This window comes from Megalops cyprinoides, chromosome 17 (genome assembly GCF_013368585.1).
Source record: "Megalops cyprinoides isolate fMegCyp1 chromosome 17, fMegCyp1.pri, whole genome shotgun sequence".
NCBI lineage: Eukaryota > Metazoa > Chordata > Actinopteri > Elopiformes > Megalopidae > Megalops > Megalops cyprinoides.
The window spans coordinates 25,678,346-25,695,109 of NC_050599.1; the positions used below are offsets into that span (position 1 = coordinate 25,678,346).

Here is a 16,764-nt window from a genome sequence, read left to right on the forward strand (position 1 = left end):
AATTTGCACAATGAGTTGTAACCACTGTAGATTTCCTGGTTGAATAGGAACTGATAAGCAAATGGGGAGTATCAGTTATCAGTGTAGCAGGATGCAAATCTTTTCCAGAAGAGTTTCCTGAAATAATCTTTCAATCCATGACCAGAGAGAATCTTCCAGGAAGGATTGTTCTATTTCTAGATGAGCACAAAACCCCATGAACTTGAAGGCTTCAGAGCAGACAGATTCTACCTGTATCTAGCCTGAAAGGCATGGTCTTGGCCATTCCAAGCATTTATAAACATGTCCAACAAAACAATTTCCCTTTTTTTTTACTCCTTCCTTACTGTTATTTGATGTGGGTGGCCAGAGTGGACCAGTGAGAATGTGATTTATCAGAGTATATCTAAGAATTCATTTCAATATGAGATGATACAATTTGATATGTTACAGTTCAATACAGTATGATTCGGCATGACCTTTTAAATTATTCTATGCTTTAAAAAATGTATAGAAGCATTAGTTCATCTATAATGACTATCAAAGTTTAAAGATTACTCTAGTCCTCCAAATTGTTGCATTACCATGAGTAAAAAGACATACATGAAAAAAATCAATGGTATGGATTGATTCTCACAATGCAACATCAATATAGCTGTGCTGTTGCTTTTGTACGGATGTATCAATTCAAATCAATGTATTGTTACATGTCTACTGTCATGTACATGTGCGGATGATTTCAATGCATCTTATTTACCAGATTTCAGAGAAAGCATCCTGATGTGAAGCTGTCAGTCTGACAATGTCACATTGGTGCTGGTGTGATCGGGAAATTGTTAAATTGTTTCCCTTATTATTTCTGAGCCAATAGTTGAATGGGCCCCAGTGAATACTACAGCGTGCTAGAGAGAACATCACTTCTCCCTGCATTCATCAATAAAATCACAGAAAGAGAGAGACCAGAAAGGTCCTTCTCTTTTAAAGCAGTGTAATGTAATGTACTTAATGCAAGGACCTTAGCAGCCATCCCAGCACTTTGTCAGATTTAATTGTATATCTGTGGTGGAGCCATGCTTGGATTCTAGAACACTAGGAAGCTACATCAGAGACTGTAAATCAAGGATTATGCACTGAACTGCTAGCTGGTTTGGGTCCAGCAGGTGAATAATTTTTGAACATTCAGAGGAAAATAACACTACATATATCTCAATGAAAATCATATTTTATTAATCTCAACCCTTGCCCAAACCCCATGTGATCCAAGCATAGACCTGGTATTTCACAAAAGCCTACAATCTTAGTGATTGCATATTTGAATCAGATAGTATTGCCCTAAGGTACCATTTTTTCTCAGGTAAAATTTTACAGGTGCTGCTAGTATGCTTGTTGGATCCCCAGAGAGCTATCACAGAATATGTCTCCCAAGAAAATTAAATGATATGCAGTGCTGCATGACTTTGTCTCTGGTTTTATCACATTTTCATCTGAATAGGTAGGGTATTCAAAACAAAAAAGAGAGCAAAGCATCAAAGGTTTTGTATTGATAGCTTGTGGTTGAAATGGTCTCTAGATTTTACTTACAGCGTTTTTTGTAACTTTAAAACTGATATTGCAGTAGTGAAGGGAAAGGACTGTTCTAGAATTTTACACCATCATAGATTCTGGGTGGAATTAACGGCAATTTGCTGAGAGCTAAAAATCACTGAAGAACGATGTTGACAGTGAACACAAAGACAATCATCCGTTAGCAGTCGCATTCGGGCTCCCCCTAGAGGATTCCTCTGGAGATGTCAGAACAAGTGATTAATATTGGTACGTTCAGAACACCTTCAGCATCATGCAATCCAGCCTAATTAAAGTGTGGTTATAACAATGGAAAAGTCAAAAAATGGTATAAACACTAAGGGGATGGGGCTGGGGAGTTGTAGTATGTGCTTATTCAAGAAGAAAGGCCTGCCAATAACTGTAGTGATAAGAGGTGTTGAACATGAACATGGCTGAGCCCAATACAATGGTGTTGACACAGTTTGGTGTCTAATTTGAGCATCTCTTGATTGCCCAGAGAGCTTTCATTTTAGGAATCTCAAAAATATTCAGCACTGTCCTGGGACCCACTTCAATGTGATGGCCCTGTGTTTTAGTAATTAGAAAGAACTCAGCTTCAGATGACCAAAATATGAGTCTCGATCGAACGATGTGGCAACAATGCAGGAAGAATCGATATCCAGGATGATCGAGAAAAGCTGACACCGATTGGTTTCGGCTACAAAGAAGAAGGAGAACACAAATGTTTCCACGGTACTGTAAAGGTCAGAGGGTTTTAAAGGGAAGTTGCGCTTTGTTAAAACATTGCGTTGCCACCACAGTTGTTGCTCAGCCATGGGGAGGAGGCAATAAGGTCTGACCAGTGATTTTTTAGCTTTATCTCAAAGGTCAACAGCATGGTGAGGTTTACATGAAATTGCTGGATGAAGAGGCACCTAACCCAGATCAACACAGAAAGAGGCTGGCTGGCCCCAGTGGCATTGCAGCTTGCCCTGAAAAAGCTTGTCTTCCATTAATAACTCCTCAATTTTACTCAGCGCGGCCTTGTGTTTTTTCACTTTTACTCGCTTTGTGGGGGCGGAGTAGCAACTTTCTGTCCTCCAGCGTCTGCTGCCCTGTCTTGTTGTTTACTGGACACGGCTGTACCAGGGGATTTCCTCTCATTGTAGAAAAAAAAACAGCTTCTCAGCCAAAGTGATCACCGCAGCTCTTTTTCAAAGAATTTTTGACTGAGGAGCGAAACTGAAAGTGAAAGAGCCTGTGCACCCTCCCACACACACAAGTACACACACACACTCCCTCTCTCTCTCTCTCTCTCTCTCTCTCACACACACACACACACACAGTCACACTCTGTCACAAACACACACACAGTCACACTCTGTCACACAGACATGCTCACTCACATACACATACACTTTCTCTCACACACACACGTACACTCACTCACTCACTGCTCACATACACACACACACACACACAAACAACATACATGAATACATATATGCGCATATAAATATCCACGATCTTAAACACAGCCACACATATGAAAATCTCATGTTTTTCTGAAGGGTAAAAATGTAATTTAAATATTTTCTTAAATATTTGATGACGTGCTACATTAATTCACACAGTACTCCTGAAAAAAATGCACAAATTTCAGTATACACAATGCAAAGCAACGTTTTGAGTTTTCAGTGTCTTTATTTGTAAGCAAAGCAAACCTTTTGAACTACACTTTTGAACCTACCAGCGCTGGATGAGGTTGAGGATGGCCACACACACGAAATACCTTACGCAGAAAATCAGTGACCACGTGTACAACATCTTGTTTACCTCTCAACATCACCTTTGAGAAAATTCTAGTCGGAGTGAATCAGATCTGGACATCTTGTTTATCGACCTGAATGCGAAAAGCCCCCTTAGTACTCAGTAAAATGATCAGATATGAATCACTGGGATATGCCATTTGCTGTGCTGTCATGTTTTGAGAATCTAAGCGGTTCGAGTAAGTTCATTCAAGATACAGCATTCTACGCTGTGCTCGACATGGGTGCAAATCAGGTAGAAAATCTCTGAACACGTCGGGCTTAAGACCCGGGAGGAAGCTCTGTGACACAGGAGCGGTACGGACAGAAGGCTTGGGAGATATAGTGGAAGAAAGGCAAGAGAATCAGAGAGTAAACGAGAAGCAATTTACCGGGAATACTGAAGGACACAACAGCCTAATAAGTCGCAGCGGGCTTCCATAACAATGACCCGGAGTCACTTCTGAGACATTCGTCCAGGTAAAGACTTGCACTTGGCTTCTCATGTTTTGTCGGTGCCCGACTGCAGATATCGCGAAGGTAGGTCCCATTATAGTCGATGGGATGCAGCTATCTTCAGCCAGCTGCCTTTGGTAGGCCGAGAACCCACTAAAACAAGCAAAATACGCCAAAAAGTGAATATCGAAACACACCCAAGCGCAGTTTGTTTCATTCTATTTTGTTATTCCATGGTGGAGTTAGTTAAGCAGGCAAAGTTTGCTCTACGGATACCTGTACAGTTTATCTTAGCAAGGGATTATTAAACACTTTCCGTGATCATTTTGTTGTTTTTATTGTATCGTGCACCGTGCTGCCAGAACCCCCCGAGGCCGTAAATGCTTATCTCCGTTTTCACAATTTTCCTTAACAGATTACGTTTCAGTTAGTCTCGATAAATCGTTGGCTAGCTTGACTCCTTCGAATGTAACAGCAAACTTCTCTGCAGTTGCTACTTTAAACAGATCACAAAGTACTTGGTAGGAGACACATTACCAGGCCGTTTAGATACATATCTTTTCCGTGCGCATCAATATGTTGACGACTTTGGTGCAGCAGGACTGAGTGATGAATTTGAGCTTTCGAGCTTGAACACAGTTTCGATCAAGATGTTTTTTCCCCTTAACTCTGAGAGTCTGAGAATAAAGAAGCAAAACATCCAAGGGACGCGAATACAATCTGACTGGCAGAGGAAATGGCTATTTTAGACAGCAAGAGGATACCATTGACGAGGTAGAAAGCCAGCAAGTTGTTCACATTGCTGCTTAGCTTGAAACAGTTGTAACCAGTTTCATATTTTGATTTTTGATCTTAATTTTGAAATACAACCTATTTAAAAGCTGTACCATTTGATAAAACGTTAGGCTGTCAGTATTGGGTACTCTCTACACAGTAACTGTTTTTGTTCGAGGAAGAGCAACTAATCATTACGTTTCAGCATTTTTCTGTGGTAGATTTTTAGTTGCCGTTGTTGTAGTGGTAGCCTACGATTTAATTTGATAACAGAAACATTTAGTTGTGCGACATGTCACGATGGCTTCGGAGAAAATCATGAAGAACACTGTATCGATAGGGCTAGTGAGACTAGTACGTCTTCCATACACGAAATACTCTTATTTTATTCCGAGACAGAACCCTTACAATAATCTTAAACCTGTAGTTTATTATTATTATTATTATTTTTGGAACGGTTTAGGCGTTGTTTGCCGTTTTTTTAAACACTGTTAGCTGATTAAAGGCATGGCTATCTCGACTGATTCAGATAGCACAGTAAGAGCAAATATTTAGTGAGTGTTAATGCTTTATTAAAATACACTGGCAACATAACCATTGATGCGAGCAATATAATAAACAGACCTTAAACAATCAAACAGGTCAAAACTAAAACAGCACATCTCTGTTTTGTCTTTCCGTGCTCACACTAGTTGAGTGCAGGATTTCTCTTCTGTGTCTATGATAGAAGGTTAATTTATTTAAGTTGTGGGTTATACAATGTGAGATTTCCTAGATGAAGGATAGATAGATAGAAGGATGCCACACTGTGCAGGACTTCAAAAGCCACATCAGGCAATAAAATATTGTCCGGTATAGTACTCATAGGTCTGTGAGTACTCCATTGTTTCTGAACAGAGGTGGTCCAACAACAAAGTGGCTGGTTCCATAATTTTGAAATAATGGGTGTTACAACCACAATGCTGGTATAAGGTCTAAATTGTACAAGGTTGCTGGGGTACACACAGAGGCATTTTGAGTCAGTTTATGGTACCTCTTTAAAAACAGGTTAAGTATAACCTAAATAGTTAGAGAAGGTGTCTCCAGTTATTGTCCCATCAGCATTAGTGCTAAGCTCAAGGACAGTGAACACTACGCTGTCTATTATTTACATCACACAACTTTGGCAACAAGGGAGATGAGAGATCAGATCTCCAATAGTGAAGTTACAGCCGCTGTATTTTTAACCCCACAGAATTGCTCTCCCTCTTTACTCATTAAAGAGAGAGAAAAAGGGAATCCCAACTGAGGAGGTGGACATTAGCATGTAAAGGCCCCCTTTAGCATGACTCCGGAAGGTTTTTTTCATGAACGCGGGGTACGTGCATTCCAACTGTGGAGATAAGCACAGAGGCAAACTTTTGCGCTCACATTTGAGGTCTTTTTTTGAGTCACGAGTAATTAATGTGGTGGTCTCTCCAAATCATTTATCCCCCATGAAGTGCAGCAAAGGTTGACCACTTCAAAGAATTATATCGTAAAACATCTAACACGCACCCGTGAAATTTCTGCCTCAAGGATTACAGCCGCAGTAGAAATGTGAGACCTGATGCTTAGATATGAGGCGATCATGCTTGCGTGTGTCTGATTTTTATGCAGAATGAGCTTCTTATGGAGTGGCATCCACAGACGAAATTTTACCACCTTGTGCCAACGCCTTGCAGAACAGTTTTGTAGTCGTGTTGTCAGTGGTGCCCCCTATCTTGGGACACAATGAAAAGGTCCTCCACCACCTTTTTTGGGGTGTATTGTCTGTTGTTTCTAGGGAATGAAGCATGTTCGTTTCAGGGAGTTTGGGGGGGAAGGGCTCCCAAGTTGGGGTGTCCCAGGTTAGAGAGTCGCAAGTTAGCTCTGTCACAAGCTGATGTCAGGTTTATTGCAGCTTCATTTCCGTGGTGGTAAGACACTTTCTCAAAGTGTTTTTTTTTTTTTTTTTTCCCAGCCTTGACGTTTTGTGATTTGAGAGGTGGAGGGGGGGGGGCTGACCTTTCTCATCGCGTTGGAAAGGTAATGGTCGTGATGACCATTTCCCATCACTTGGGGTGGGATCCAGAGAGCCTCGTTAACCTCCCACCCCCTTACCTTTAACACACCATAGCCACACATGAGAATCCAAAAGGATGATGTTTGAAACGGGCCGTGGCACAGTCGGGCTCATTGTCTGCGGCGGCGCGACGTTGTTGGGAAGCGTTATCCCGCGATCGGGGAGGAAGATCCTCACTCTGACCCCTCGGCTCGCATCATGTGACCGCTCCTTGAACGTCACCCTCGGGCCTGCCTGTCACAGCCCTGCTTTGTTTTCCCTCCGCGGTCGCTGTGAGGAATAGTCAGTTGCCACACTGTCCTCTCAATTCTGCGTAAGGCTACAGAGTCAGGGAGCACAAAGGGTGTCAGTCAACATTCAGGCTCTTTAAGTAGTTGACCCAACATCTACACAAGGCTGAACAGTGTCTGTCTGGAAAGGCTTTAATGACTTCCCAGCTCATGACTGTGCTTGGGTAATTACCACTATATTTGTAAAATAAATTATTTTAAATAAGACCTTAACATGTGAAAAGGACAGCTATATGGCACAGCTTTAGACATGGAAACAGGAGAGGGTAAGTGTGTTTGTTAAAGTATCTGTCATACGCTCACTGATCCTTCTGTGATGGAAAACCTTCCGACATCTCCATCATCAAGAATGGATGGAGTTAATGTAGCACTGTAGTCACAACCAATAATTTGATATATATGTGAGGTATAAGAAATATTACCTTTGAGACCAATGCTGTCAAAGCACAGTTAGCTCAGAGTGGGGCTTTTTTCCAAAATACAATTTCCAAATGTCACAGACTTTGACTGGAGTGCTCCTTTAAGTAACCAGGCAGAATCGCAGTTTAAAAGGCGAGGAGACTAACTCAAAATACCCAGAAGAACCTAGCAATTGCAAACAAAACCTGAAAACACCCCTCACCCACCCCCTCATTTTTCATGTTGGACTCAAAAATGCGGCTTCTTCTGCATGGTGGTCCATGTGAAACCGAGGGGATGGCGGTTGCTAAGAAACTCAACATTAAAACAAACAGGCTAAAAAAGCTGTAATTAGGAACGGTGCTCAACCGAACCCTGCTGTCCGAAGTCGTTTGGATTCATAGGATCGACCAGGCAGTTTCTGCTTGTGTTTGATTACAACTGACATTAACTTAGTGCACAATCTCTGAATAAGAACAATGTCTGCTTCAGCTCTAATAGCACGGTTGTCACTATGTACAATGCCTTGTCAGTAGAGGGTGTTAGTTCCTGTTAGTCTTTTTTTTATTCCTTTAAGAGACGTTTTTAAGGGGAATTTTTCAATTTTGCAAAACACTGTGTTTGTCTTACCCCTGAAGGAATTGAGAATGGAGAAGGATGGGTTTTTTTTTTTAAATATACATTTGCAAAATAAATTGGCAGTTGCTGTGTAGCAGTAATTCCCCATTCAGCAATGTAATTTTATTTGTCTGCTCTCTATGTTGCTATTGAAGTGGCACCCAGGGCTTGGAATATATGTGTCACCAAAATGGTGAGTTCAGATTTGATTAGGCCTATAGCATTAGGCCAGTGCTCTCATCCAGTCTCATCACATGGGATTTTTACTGGATTACACCAGGTTATTCTCTTATTTTAGAGCTATGAGGGGAAAAAATGGGCCATTGGAGGTTTGAACCCAGGTTGAGCAGGAAGTGAAGATGCTCTTGTGCAAGCAGTAGATTTGACTATTGTTTTTTTTTTTTTTTTGCGAAAGTGAAGACACTTCTCTCAGCCTTTTCTGAGAGAAAATCCACTAGGGACTTAAACCCGTGACGCTCTGATCAAGAGCTCCTTCCCCGCATGCCCTCACTCGGCGCACACAAGACAGCAGCTGCCTGAAAGTGATGATCTAGGACCATATTCCCCAATCACAAGTCTAGCCATAGCTGTTTCTAGCAAGACAGCAAAACTGGTCCTAGATCAGCATTTACGGGCAAACCTCTGCCTGGAGGCTTTGGCTCAGGCCCATTGAAGCCCAGCCTCGGTGACGCCGCTCAGCGGACGGTTCGCGGATGGCCCAGAGCCTGGCCCGGACTGGAACGGAAGTCTCCAAACATAGCGTCGCACCACAGCCCGGCATGAAGGAGCGGAGGAGACGGGCGCGCCACAGAGGGACGTGGCGATTATCACGTCCGCTGAAGCTGGCTGTGATCGGTAGCCCTAGAACGCGGATACACAAAACAGGTGGCCCCTTTGCTCTCCTATATGAGTTACGGGTGCTCGTGCAGTATTGCTGGCGATCACCAGGGGCCCTTGTTTCTAAAGGGCTACTTGCCAGTGGCCGAGCATTGGCTGTCTGTTTCCACTGCCTCTATTTCATATGGACCCCACCCATGCATTCATGCTGGCCTGCTCTCAGACACATGTTCTGGGGGGAACCTGTTGTCCCGGTGACAGCACCAGCAGCCTTACTACATAGCTGCCTGTCACAATCTGAGGGACAGCGAGTGACGCAGAAAGAGCCCCATTAATAACCACCAAACCGTTGGTCTCCATGACGACATTTAAAAAAAAAAAAAAACCTCTTTTCTGCCCTGCTTCACGTTCTCTTTCCCTTTTTTTTCAGAAGCTGGCCCTGACTTTTGTAAGGTGCTGCCGGGAGCCTTTGTTATATTTGTGCGTCATTCTTTTATCATTGCTCTGTATTGCAGGTGGGTTAAATGGGAGTAGGGTGAGTGGGGAGAGGCATTGCCCCCCCCCCCCGGCCTCAGGCCTCTGTAGCTGGGCCGCGGCAGTTTGCCCGCTGTGCGCCGCCGGTGGCCGCCCGGCGTGAGAGCCCAAACATCGGCTGCCACGTGACCCCCCTGCGAGGGCATCGGGTTCACCCCCGCGCCGCCAGCCGAGTGCTGGCTGCCTCCCAGCCTCTCTCCCAAGCCCACAGCGGCTTTTGGCAAGGGGGAGGCGGGGGCCGTGCGCGCGTGTCTGGGTGTGTGTGCCTGTGTTTGTGTGCCTGTGTGTGTGTGCCTTTGTGTGTGTGTGTGTGTGTGTAGAAGAGGGTCAGGATTTGTGTCTGTGAGTAAGAGAGTGTTTCTGTGCCTGTATGTGTGTATATAGAAGAGTGTCAGGATTTGTGTCTGTTAGTAGGAGAGTGGTTATGTGTGTGTGTGTGTGTGTGTGTGTGTGTGCTTGGGTGTGTAAGTGTGTGTTTGTGAACCATACCATACTGTGTGTGAATGAATGTGTAATACTATGTGCAGGAGACGTTACATGTGTGTAAAGGAGGGTGTCTGCATAGCAGTATGTGTGGATGTGTGTAGGAGAGTGTGTATAAGAGATGTCTATGTCTGTGTGATATGTCTGTGTAGAAGTGAGTATGTGTAAGAGTGTGCGTTTCTGCTGGAGATGTTACATCTGTGTTGGGGAGGTTATCTGTTGTTGAGAGCGTGCTGAGAGAGTGTGTGTTTGCCGTAAGCTGGGGGACATGTAATCCCTGGCATTTGATGGTGTTTTGAGAGGGGCTCTTGCAGCAGCGAGGCGTTGGGAGTCTGAGTGGCAGGAACGCTATGTTCTCCTTCAGTGGGTTTCCCTGCCTGGCTGCTTTCGGTCTGAACTGCTTCCTCTGTGATGCCACCGCAACAGCCTCTCTCTCTCTGTGACAAGAGAAAATCGAGGGCCAGCACCGCGGTGTAACCCAAAGGTTGCTGGTTCAAATTTCAGGAGGGACACTGCTGTTGCACCCTTGGATGAGGTACCTAACCAGAATTGCCTCTGTAAATATCCAGCTCAATGAATGGACAATGTATAAAAATGATAGGCTATATAGGTCAATACGGATGAGAGCGTATGGTGATCAAATGTAACGTAAAGATAATGTATATATATCTATCTATATATATGTATATATCTGTATGTTCCTCCTTATTCTCTCTCTCTCTCTCTCTCTCTCTCTCTCTCTCTTCCCTCTTTGACACACTGCATAGTGTTGCATTGCAGTGTCGCACCGGAGAGTACGCTGCGCTGTTGCAAATCTCACCATGTCGGTGGGCGTGACCAATAAGAAGACTTGATGATTCAAGATGTCCTATCGCAGCGAGCGTCGCTGGCTCTTTTGCCTCCCTCCAGCCCCGTCAGCATTCTTCCTGTTCAGCGTGCGCACTCTGCTGCTGGCATAGGCACTGCAGGGGAACCGCGGGGAGGGTGTCGCGAGGTCACCGTCTAGGGAGACTTCCTGTGAGGCAAGCTCCTTACCGTTGTGGGGCAAGCGGCGCACAAGTGAGGGGGGCGTTCCCTACAAAAGCCCTGTGCAGATTCCCTGAACATTACAGCAAACAGGCCTGTTAGCCATCTTAATCATGTAATGATGATCATATAAAATATAGCATGCACATGAATATCTAGAATGGACATGTGCCTCATTTTTACCAAGGATTTGCATTGGCTGGTACCTCAGTGTGCCAGCTTTCAAGTACAACTGCAGGAGGGAGAGCAGCCTGTAACTGAAAAAGTAGGAGGGAAAACCTGGAGGTTTATTGTTGCTGGAAGAGTGGAGATGTCTATAAAGTTGTGTCAGCATGCTCTTTGTGGCTGATTACATTGGAAGCTGATGCGGCATCATATTTGTATGTGGACACACAAGCAGTTATGCTTAGTTGTGTTAGAATGTTAGGGTGTATGTGTGAATGCAAGCATACATACAAATATGCATATTTGGCTACGTATATGTGCATATGTGGATTTGTATGTGTAGGTATCATATGCATGTACTCAGGGAAAGACAGTCAGTTATATAATTATGGTGTGTATGTATGTCCTAGCACGAGATTATGGAGAAGTATACTACATTACTGGTGTCACATGGCTTAGTCATTGTGGCTCTGATTTACCTGTTCCTAGTGTTCCTTTAGCATTTTACCACATCCACATTTTATTTGCTCCCCGTTTGAGGCTTTGAGTACAGGAAGGAAATGGCAGAAGCACCATCTGAAGACTGTGTTCCACATCTGGTCAAACTCTTCACACCTTCAATGGGGTGGCAGTGTTTTTTTGCTTCTCACAGACACCAGTAGAGAGGAGAGAAATGTAATTGTCAATCATAGCTTCTCATAATTTGTGTTTATGGTGCCATGGAAAGGATACATAAAAAAAAAGATCATGCCATCTGGAGCTAGTCCAAATTGGCATTACTCCCATTAAAAAAAAAAAGAGAACTTGTCAATATTTTCCCCCTGGCCTTGCTGACATAACCCTATGCAGCACTTTCGCTGAAATCCTCTTACTCGATAATTGACTGTGATGTGACTGACAGAACGAATTGTATGAAAGCCGCTTTTTATGTCCGGTTGAATGGGAGACATATTAAGCCCTGGGCTGTTTGATATGTGACTAATTCAGTACCTGGCAATAGCCTGGCCAGCCACCGTGCTTCCTGTTTATGCCCCCGGGTGTCGGTAATGAGAAAAGAGCCCATTGAAAATGTAAACAATGGGATAAGAGGCTAAGGGATGGGGCTCTTTTGGACAAACCGAATTAGCTGACGTTCCACGTATCCTCGCTGCTAATGAACAGGCGTATCTCCCACGCGTCACGAGCTGCGGGAAGATAGGTCCCAGAAACCTCCATCTCCATCAACCCTTTTATCCAGACCTTTCCATTGGTTGGTGTGTTTTGTTCTGTTTTTTTTCCCCCTTGCAGGCTCAGTGAATCTCAAGAATGACTCTCACATTAGTCACACCCGTAAATTGGGATATTAAGCTTTTAGCACGTTCAAAGGTGGCTGCAAACCTTTTGTGGAGGCAGCACAGCACAGTGGTTGAGAGCCCAGCCTTGTAATCCGATGGATGGATGAGTAAAGCTTCATGCTCGGTGCAGCACCTCTGACAAGGGGATCTGATAAGCAGGCGCGCACGCTTTGATTCTAGAGTTCGTTCTTTTCAGAAACTGTGGTCTCGGGCTTGGTGATGCAGCATGCCTGGAGAATGCAAGGGAAAGCACTGGTCTCTCTGCTGCTTGTAGCCCTTCTGTGCTCTTAAGGGCAAGTATTCATGTGAAATTTACATTTTAGACCTTGATGGCTTTAAGGAACAGCATGGTAACCACTGTGGCCACACATTCCCTAAAAATAGAGGAAGCTGCTTTCCATGAAGTTTCAGCTCTTTTACAGTAAGAAGGCACTATGTTACGCATAAGAAACAGAATGCCCCCCCCCCCCCAACATACGGCCTGTGTGAACTTTGCCTCGTAAAAGGGCCAGATTAGGATGGCAGGTATTCTATCCGCCACTTTACACACTGGCAGCACATATTCAATATTCTGCAATGACTTTTGTCCATAGTAAACTTTCAGCAGTGTTAGAATTTCAGTTACTGCTGAATGTGTGATGTGTGTGTATCAATGCAGTACTCTTGTTGTTAGATATTTCCAGGGGGTTATTTCGAGGGGTCAGGGACTAACTGTTCAGTTTTTCAGGACAGTCTGGTTTGAGATAGAGTCTGCTGCAAAATGCCCCTTGGTATGACAGCAGAACCAGTGAGAACAGACTGCTTCATTCTTGTACTCAACAGCACTGGGGGATCCGCGGGGTTTCTGTGCGAGGCCCTCCTAACGGATGTGTGGTTAATGTTTGGATGGGGGTGAGGGCCAATGTTTCACCTGTTGGTGGGGTTAATCTTTACCTGTTTTTTTTTTTCCTCCTCCTTCCCAACCCTTGTCTTGGGTAGCAGTCGTTAACCTGTGGGAAGAGGGCTCCCAGTTCTTGACCCGGTCAGAGTGAAGAGACCAGAGCGCCGTCTCCTCAGTTTTCGGATTCCGCGGACGGACTGCCCCCACGGGCCGCCATGAGCGAGGTGCTGATCGTGAAGGAGGGATGGCTTCACAAACGAGGTGAGCAGCATGCCACTACCTTAACACCACAAAGTTACCTTATTATGGTATGTGTAATCAGCAGGCGTCCCTTATCCACCTTACCTTTTACACGGTATCTGCAGGTGGATATTTTCTGAAGCAGGTGGGGTAGAGGTTGTGTCTGACATGGGATTTGAACCAAATGGTTGGGTACAAGTACAGAAGTTTAGAAATCTTCTGAAAGGTCTGTGTAGAGGCTGACCTTGTACCTCCGCCTTGTGTCTCCTTCATCAAGCGGCACTGAAATCTACTGTGAACTCTACTCTCACAGATAAGGAGGCAGGAAATGTTATTCAAAGAGAGGTTTTCAGGTAATGCTTTCCTTAAATGGAGCTTTAACTCAACACAGCCCTCACAGCGATGGTTATTAATTGGGGCTTCACCATTGGGAAAAGGAAATTCTGATATGGATAAGGATATGTTGCCTTTTAACATTACACACATTTTTCATTCTTTGAAATCAAGGAAATCACTGAAGACAGAGCCTCTCGTGACAGCACTTAGGAGGTTCCGTCTGCCGTTCCGGTCTGTCAGACTGGCCTTCTGTTCTTACTTGATACGTGTACCTTCTGCTGATGACGGATGTTTTCGTGATCTCTCCATTTCAGCTGAAAGGCGGTAGCAAACCTCTTTTGTTCCTTGTGGGTTGTGGGCTTCAGCAGTTCTCCTGGCAGCCTCGCGCTGCGTCCTCTGCCTGCGGAACTCAGGTAGAGATACGCATCAGCGCAGAGGAAGGGGAGGCTTCAGTTTTCGCCATGTCCCTTTAACGCGGGGGCATTCGAGGTCGCCGCGTTACAAACACATCGAGGTCAGCGAGTGCAACGCGTGCTACCGCGCGAAAGCGCCGCTCAAAATGCGCCACGTGCCCCCCGTGCAGGGGGGAGTCCGCCGCAACGCCGCGCCGTCCAGCGAATGGCCGTGGACTTCCTGCGCGACGTTTTCCCCTGTAACCGTCCATAAGCATTTTATTTACAGGCTGAAAGGATTAGAGTATGCATTGGGGGGGAGTTAAAAAAGATTACGTTAGAGCAACGTCATTCAGTCTCATTGCACTGCTATGCCATCAGCCGCTCTACCAGTAGAGAGACGGGATAAAGGACGGCTCAGTGAGTCTAGACGCAACAAACCAATGAGCGCTGTCAACTGGGATGCTTGCCGACCTCAGTTCCTCCTGTACCCCTACCAGTCATCCCGTTTAGAACAGCACTGAATGTCTACCTCATGTTGCAATCATACATATAGAATGCTTTATTTATGTGTACTGTGCTCACAATCATACAGATCTCTCTGCACCACGAAATTGAGCTGGCAATGTCCTGTTTGTGACTGTGAAAATGTCTTCTTGCAAAGTATCAGGCGTATGCCACTATGTCTTCTTGCAAGTATCAGGCGCATGCCACATTGTCACTTGAGGTAGACATTGACCTCAGTGTACAAACCATGACCAATTTGCATTGTTGCTTCTTTCAGAGCCTCTAAGCTTCCAGAGAAGTTGAACCACACAAAGCCAAGACTAGAATCCTGAGGGTTTGAATATTCCGCTCTTTGTGTGTGTTGACATAAGTAGTCCCTGCTGGTTGATTTGCTAAACTATGGACTGTAATTCCATTTGCTCTGTACGGGGGTCAGACAAAATAATGGAAACAACAAATGAAAAAGGACGCATGCTTAGAAGTAACTAAATTGCAATTAAAAGGTTGTCTCAAAAAATGTAAATATTATTTACCAATAGGTTTCTGCTATGAAAGGCATTTTAAACTCAACAGTAATGTACTTAATGAACAGTAATGAATATTTAAGATTCAAAGTAACTACAGATATCTAAAATTTTATAGCAGGTTAGATAGTTGGTGTCTGAACTTCAGGTATGTTAGTCACATAAACTGCAAAATCAATGTGTCGGGGAACAATGTTGAAAAGTCATGATGGCATACTGAGAAGGAGGTAAAACTGAGTCACAAAAGAGGAACAGTGGTCTCAAGTCAAAGCTCACTGACAGGCATAGACAGACACTTAACTGGGTAGTCGCTAAAAACCACAAAAAAGTGGCATAAAAATTACTGCAGAACTCAGTCTGCACCTCAGTGACCCAGTCTCAACAAATACTGTATGTCATGAGCTTCATAAAGCTGATATTTATGATAGGGCTGCCATTAGGAAACCACTTGTAACCAAGACCAATGTGCATCCAACATATAACCTGGTGTAATGAGCACAAAATCTGGACCTCTGAGCAGTGGAAAAAAATAATGTGGTCTTATGTCTTTGACTGTTTTTCCTACATCTGGATGGGTGTATGTTTGGAGAAAGCCAGAGGAAGCCTGCAACCTACATTGCCAGTTCCCAATTGTTAAAACATGGTGCTGGATCTGTTATGTTATGGGCAGCCATCTCATGGGGGTCATTGGGTTCGATTACTGCTCTGCTCGGTAGAATTACGGCCAAGGAATTTGAAGGCATTTTAGGTGACCAGGTGCACCCTATGGCATACACATTGTTTCTTCAAGGTGTTCCCATATTAAAGGTGATAACGCCCCCATACAGACTTCCAAGCGGGTTCAAGAAAGGTCCAAGTGGGTTCCAAGCGGGTTCAAGAGAGTACCAAATAATTTCTTTGAGAGCAGCAGTTTTTCAGCAGTTTAATTGTTAGTTGTGTACTTCTTCACATAATTGGTAATGATTGTAACTGCTAAAGATTACTGCGGAGAAAACATTGGCTTGAATCTGTCAGAATGGGCACTGGTGTCTCAACAAAATGCTGTATGCCTTGCTCTGTAGGTGTGGTATTTGCACGTGGGGTCCATGTCAGGTTTCTCTTGTTGTATAGTCGCTGAACAAGTTGAACAGTGGTCTGAATAGCATCTCATATTGCAGAGCCTCAGTGTCCTGTTACAAGTGGGCCACAGTCTAGGAGATTCCCCCCTGCCCCGGGCACTTATTAAGCACTCCACTCTGCTAATTGCTGCCTTAATTAACCACTTCAGTCCTGCCAGCTCTGAGACCATAAGTCACTTGAAGAGAGCTGGAAAAATTTACAGGGCTGTACGTCGGCCCTCTAGGAGCAAAGTTTGGCACCCTCTCTCCAGTCTGGTGCTTTAGTGCTGCCTGGTGCTAGGCCTGTTTGTTTTCAGCCAGCACCTGCTTCACCTTTGACCCCCCCAAGGCGTTCCATAAACAGAAAGAGCCGCGCCCTTCACTGCTGCCTAACCGTCGCTTGTCGAGCTGTGTGTCTGCGCCGTTGCCATGGTTATCTCCAGATGGAGAACAGACG

The 16,764-nt window shown here is 44.5% G+C and overlaps 1 protein-coding gene across 3 annotated transcripts in view; it reads left to right on the forward strand.

Annotated features, from left to right (window-relative positions):
* The first annotated feature begins 3,666 nt into the window (after positions 1–3,666).
* Positions 3,667–16,764, forward strand: part of LOC118792185 (RAC-alpha serine/threonine-protein kinase-like) — a 29,432-nt gene continuing 16,334 nt past the window's right edge. For 2 of the 3 annotated variants that reach the window (XM_036549946.1, XM_036549948.1), the window contains exons 1-2: positions 3,667–3,812; positions 13,310–13,472. In XM_036549946.1, the coding sequence (XP_036405839.1) occupies positions 13,427–13,472 (46 nt within the window). In that variant the 5' untranslated portion in view covers positions 3,667–3,812; positions 13,310–13,426. The remainder of the gene's footprint in view (positions 3,813–13,309; positions 13,473–16,764) is intronic. The other variant, XM_036549947.1, reaches the window with a different exon arrangement.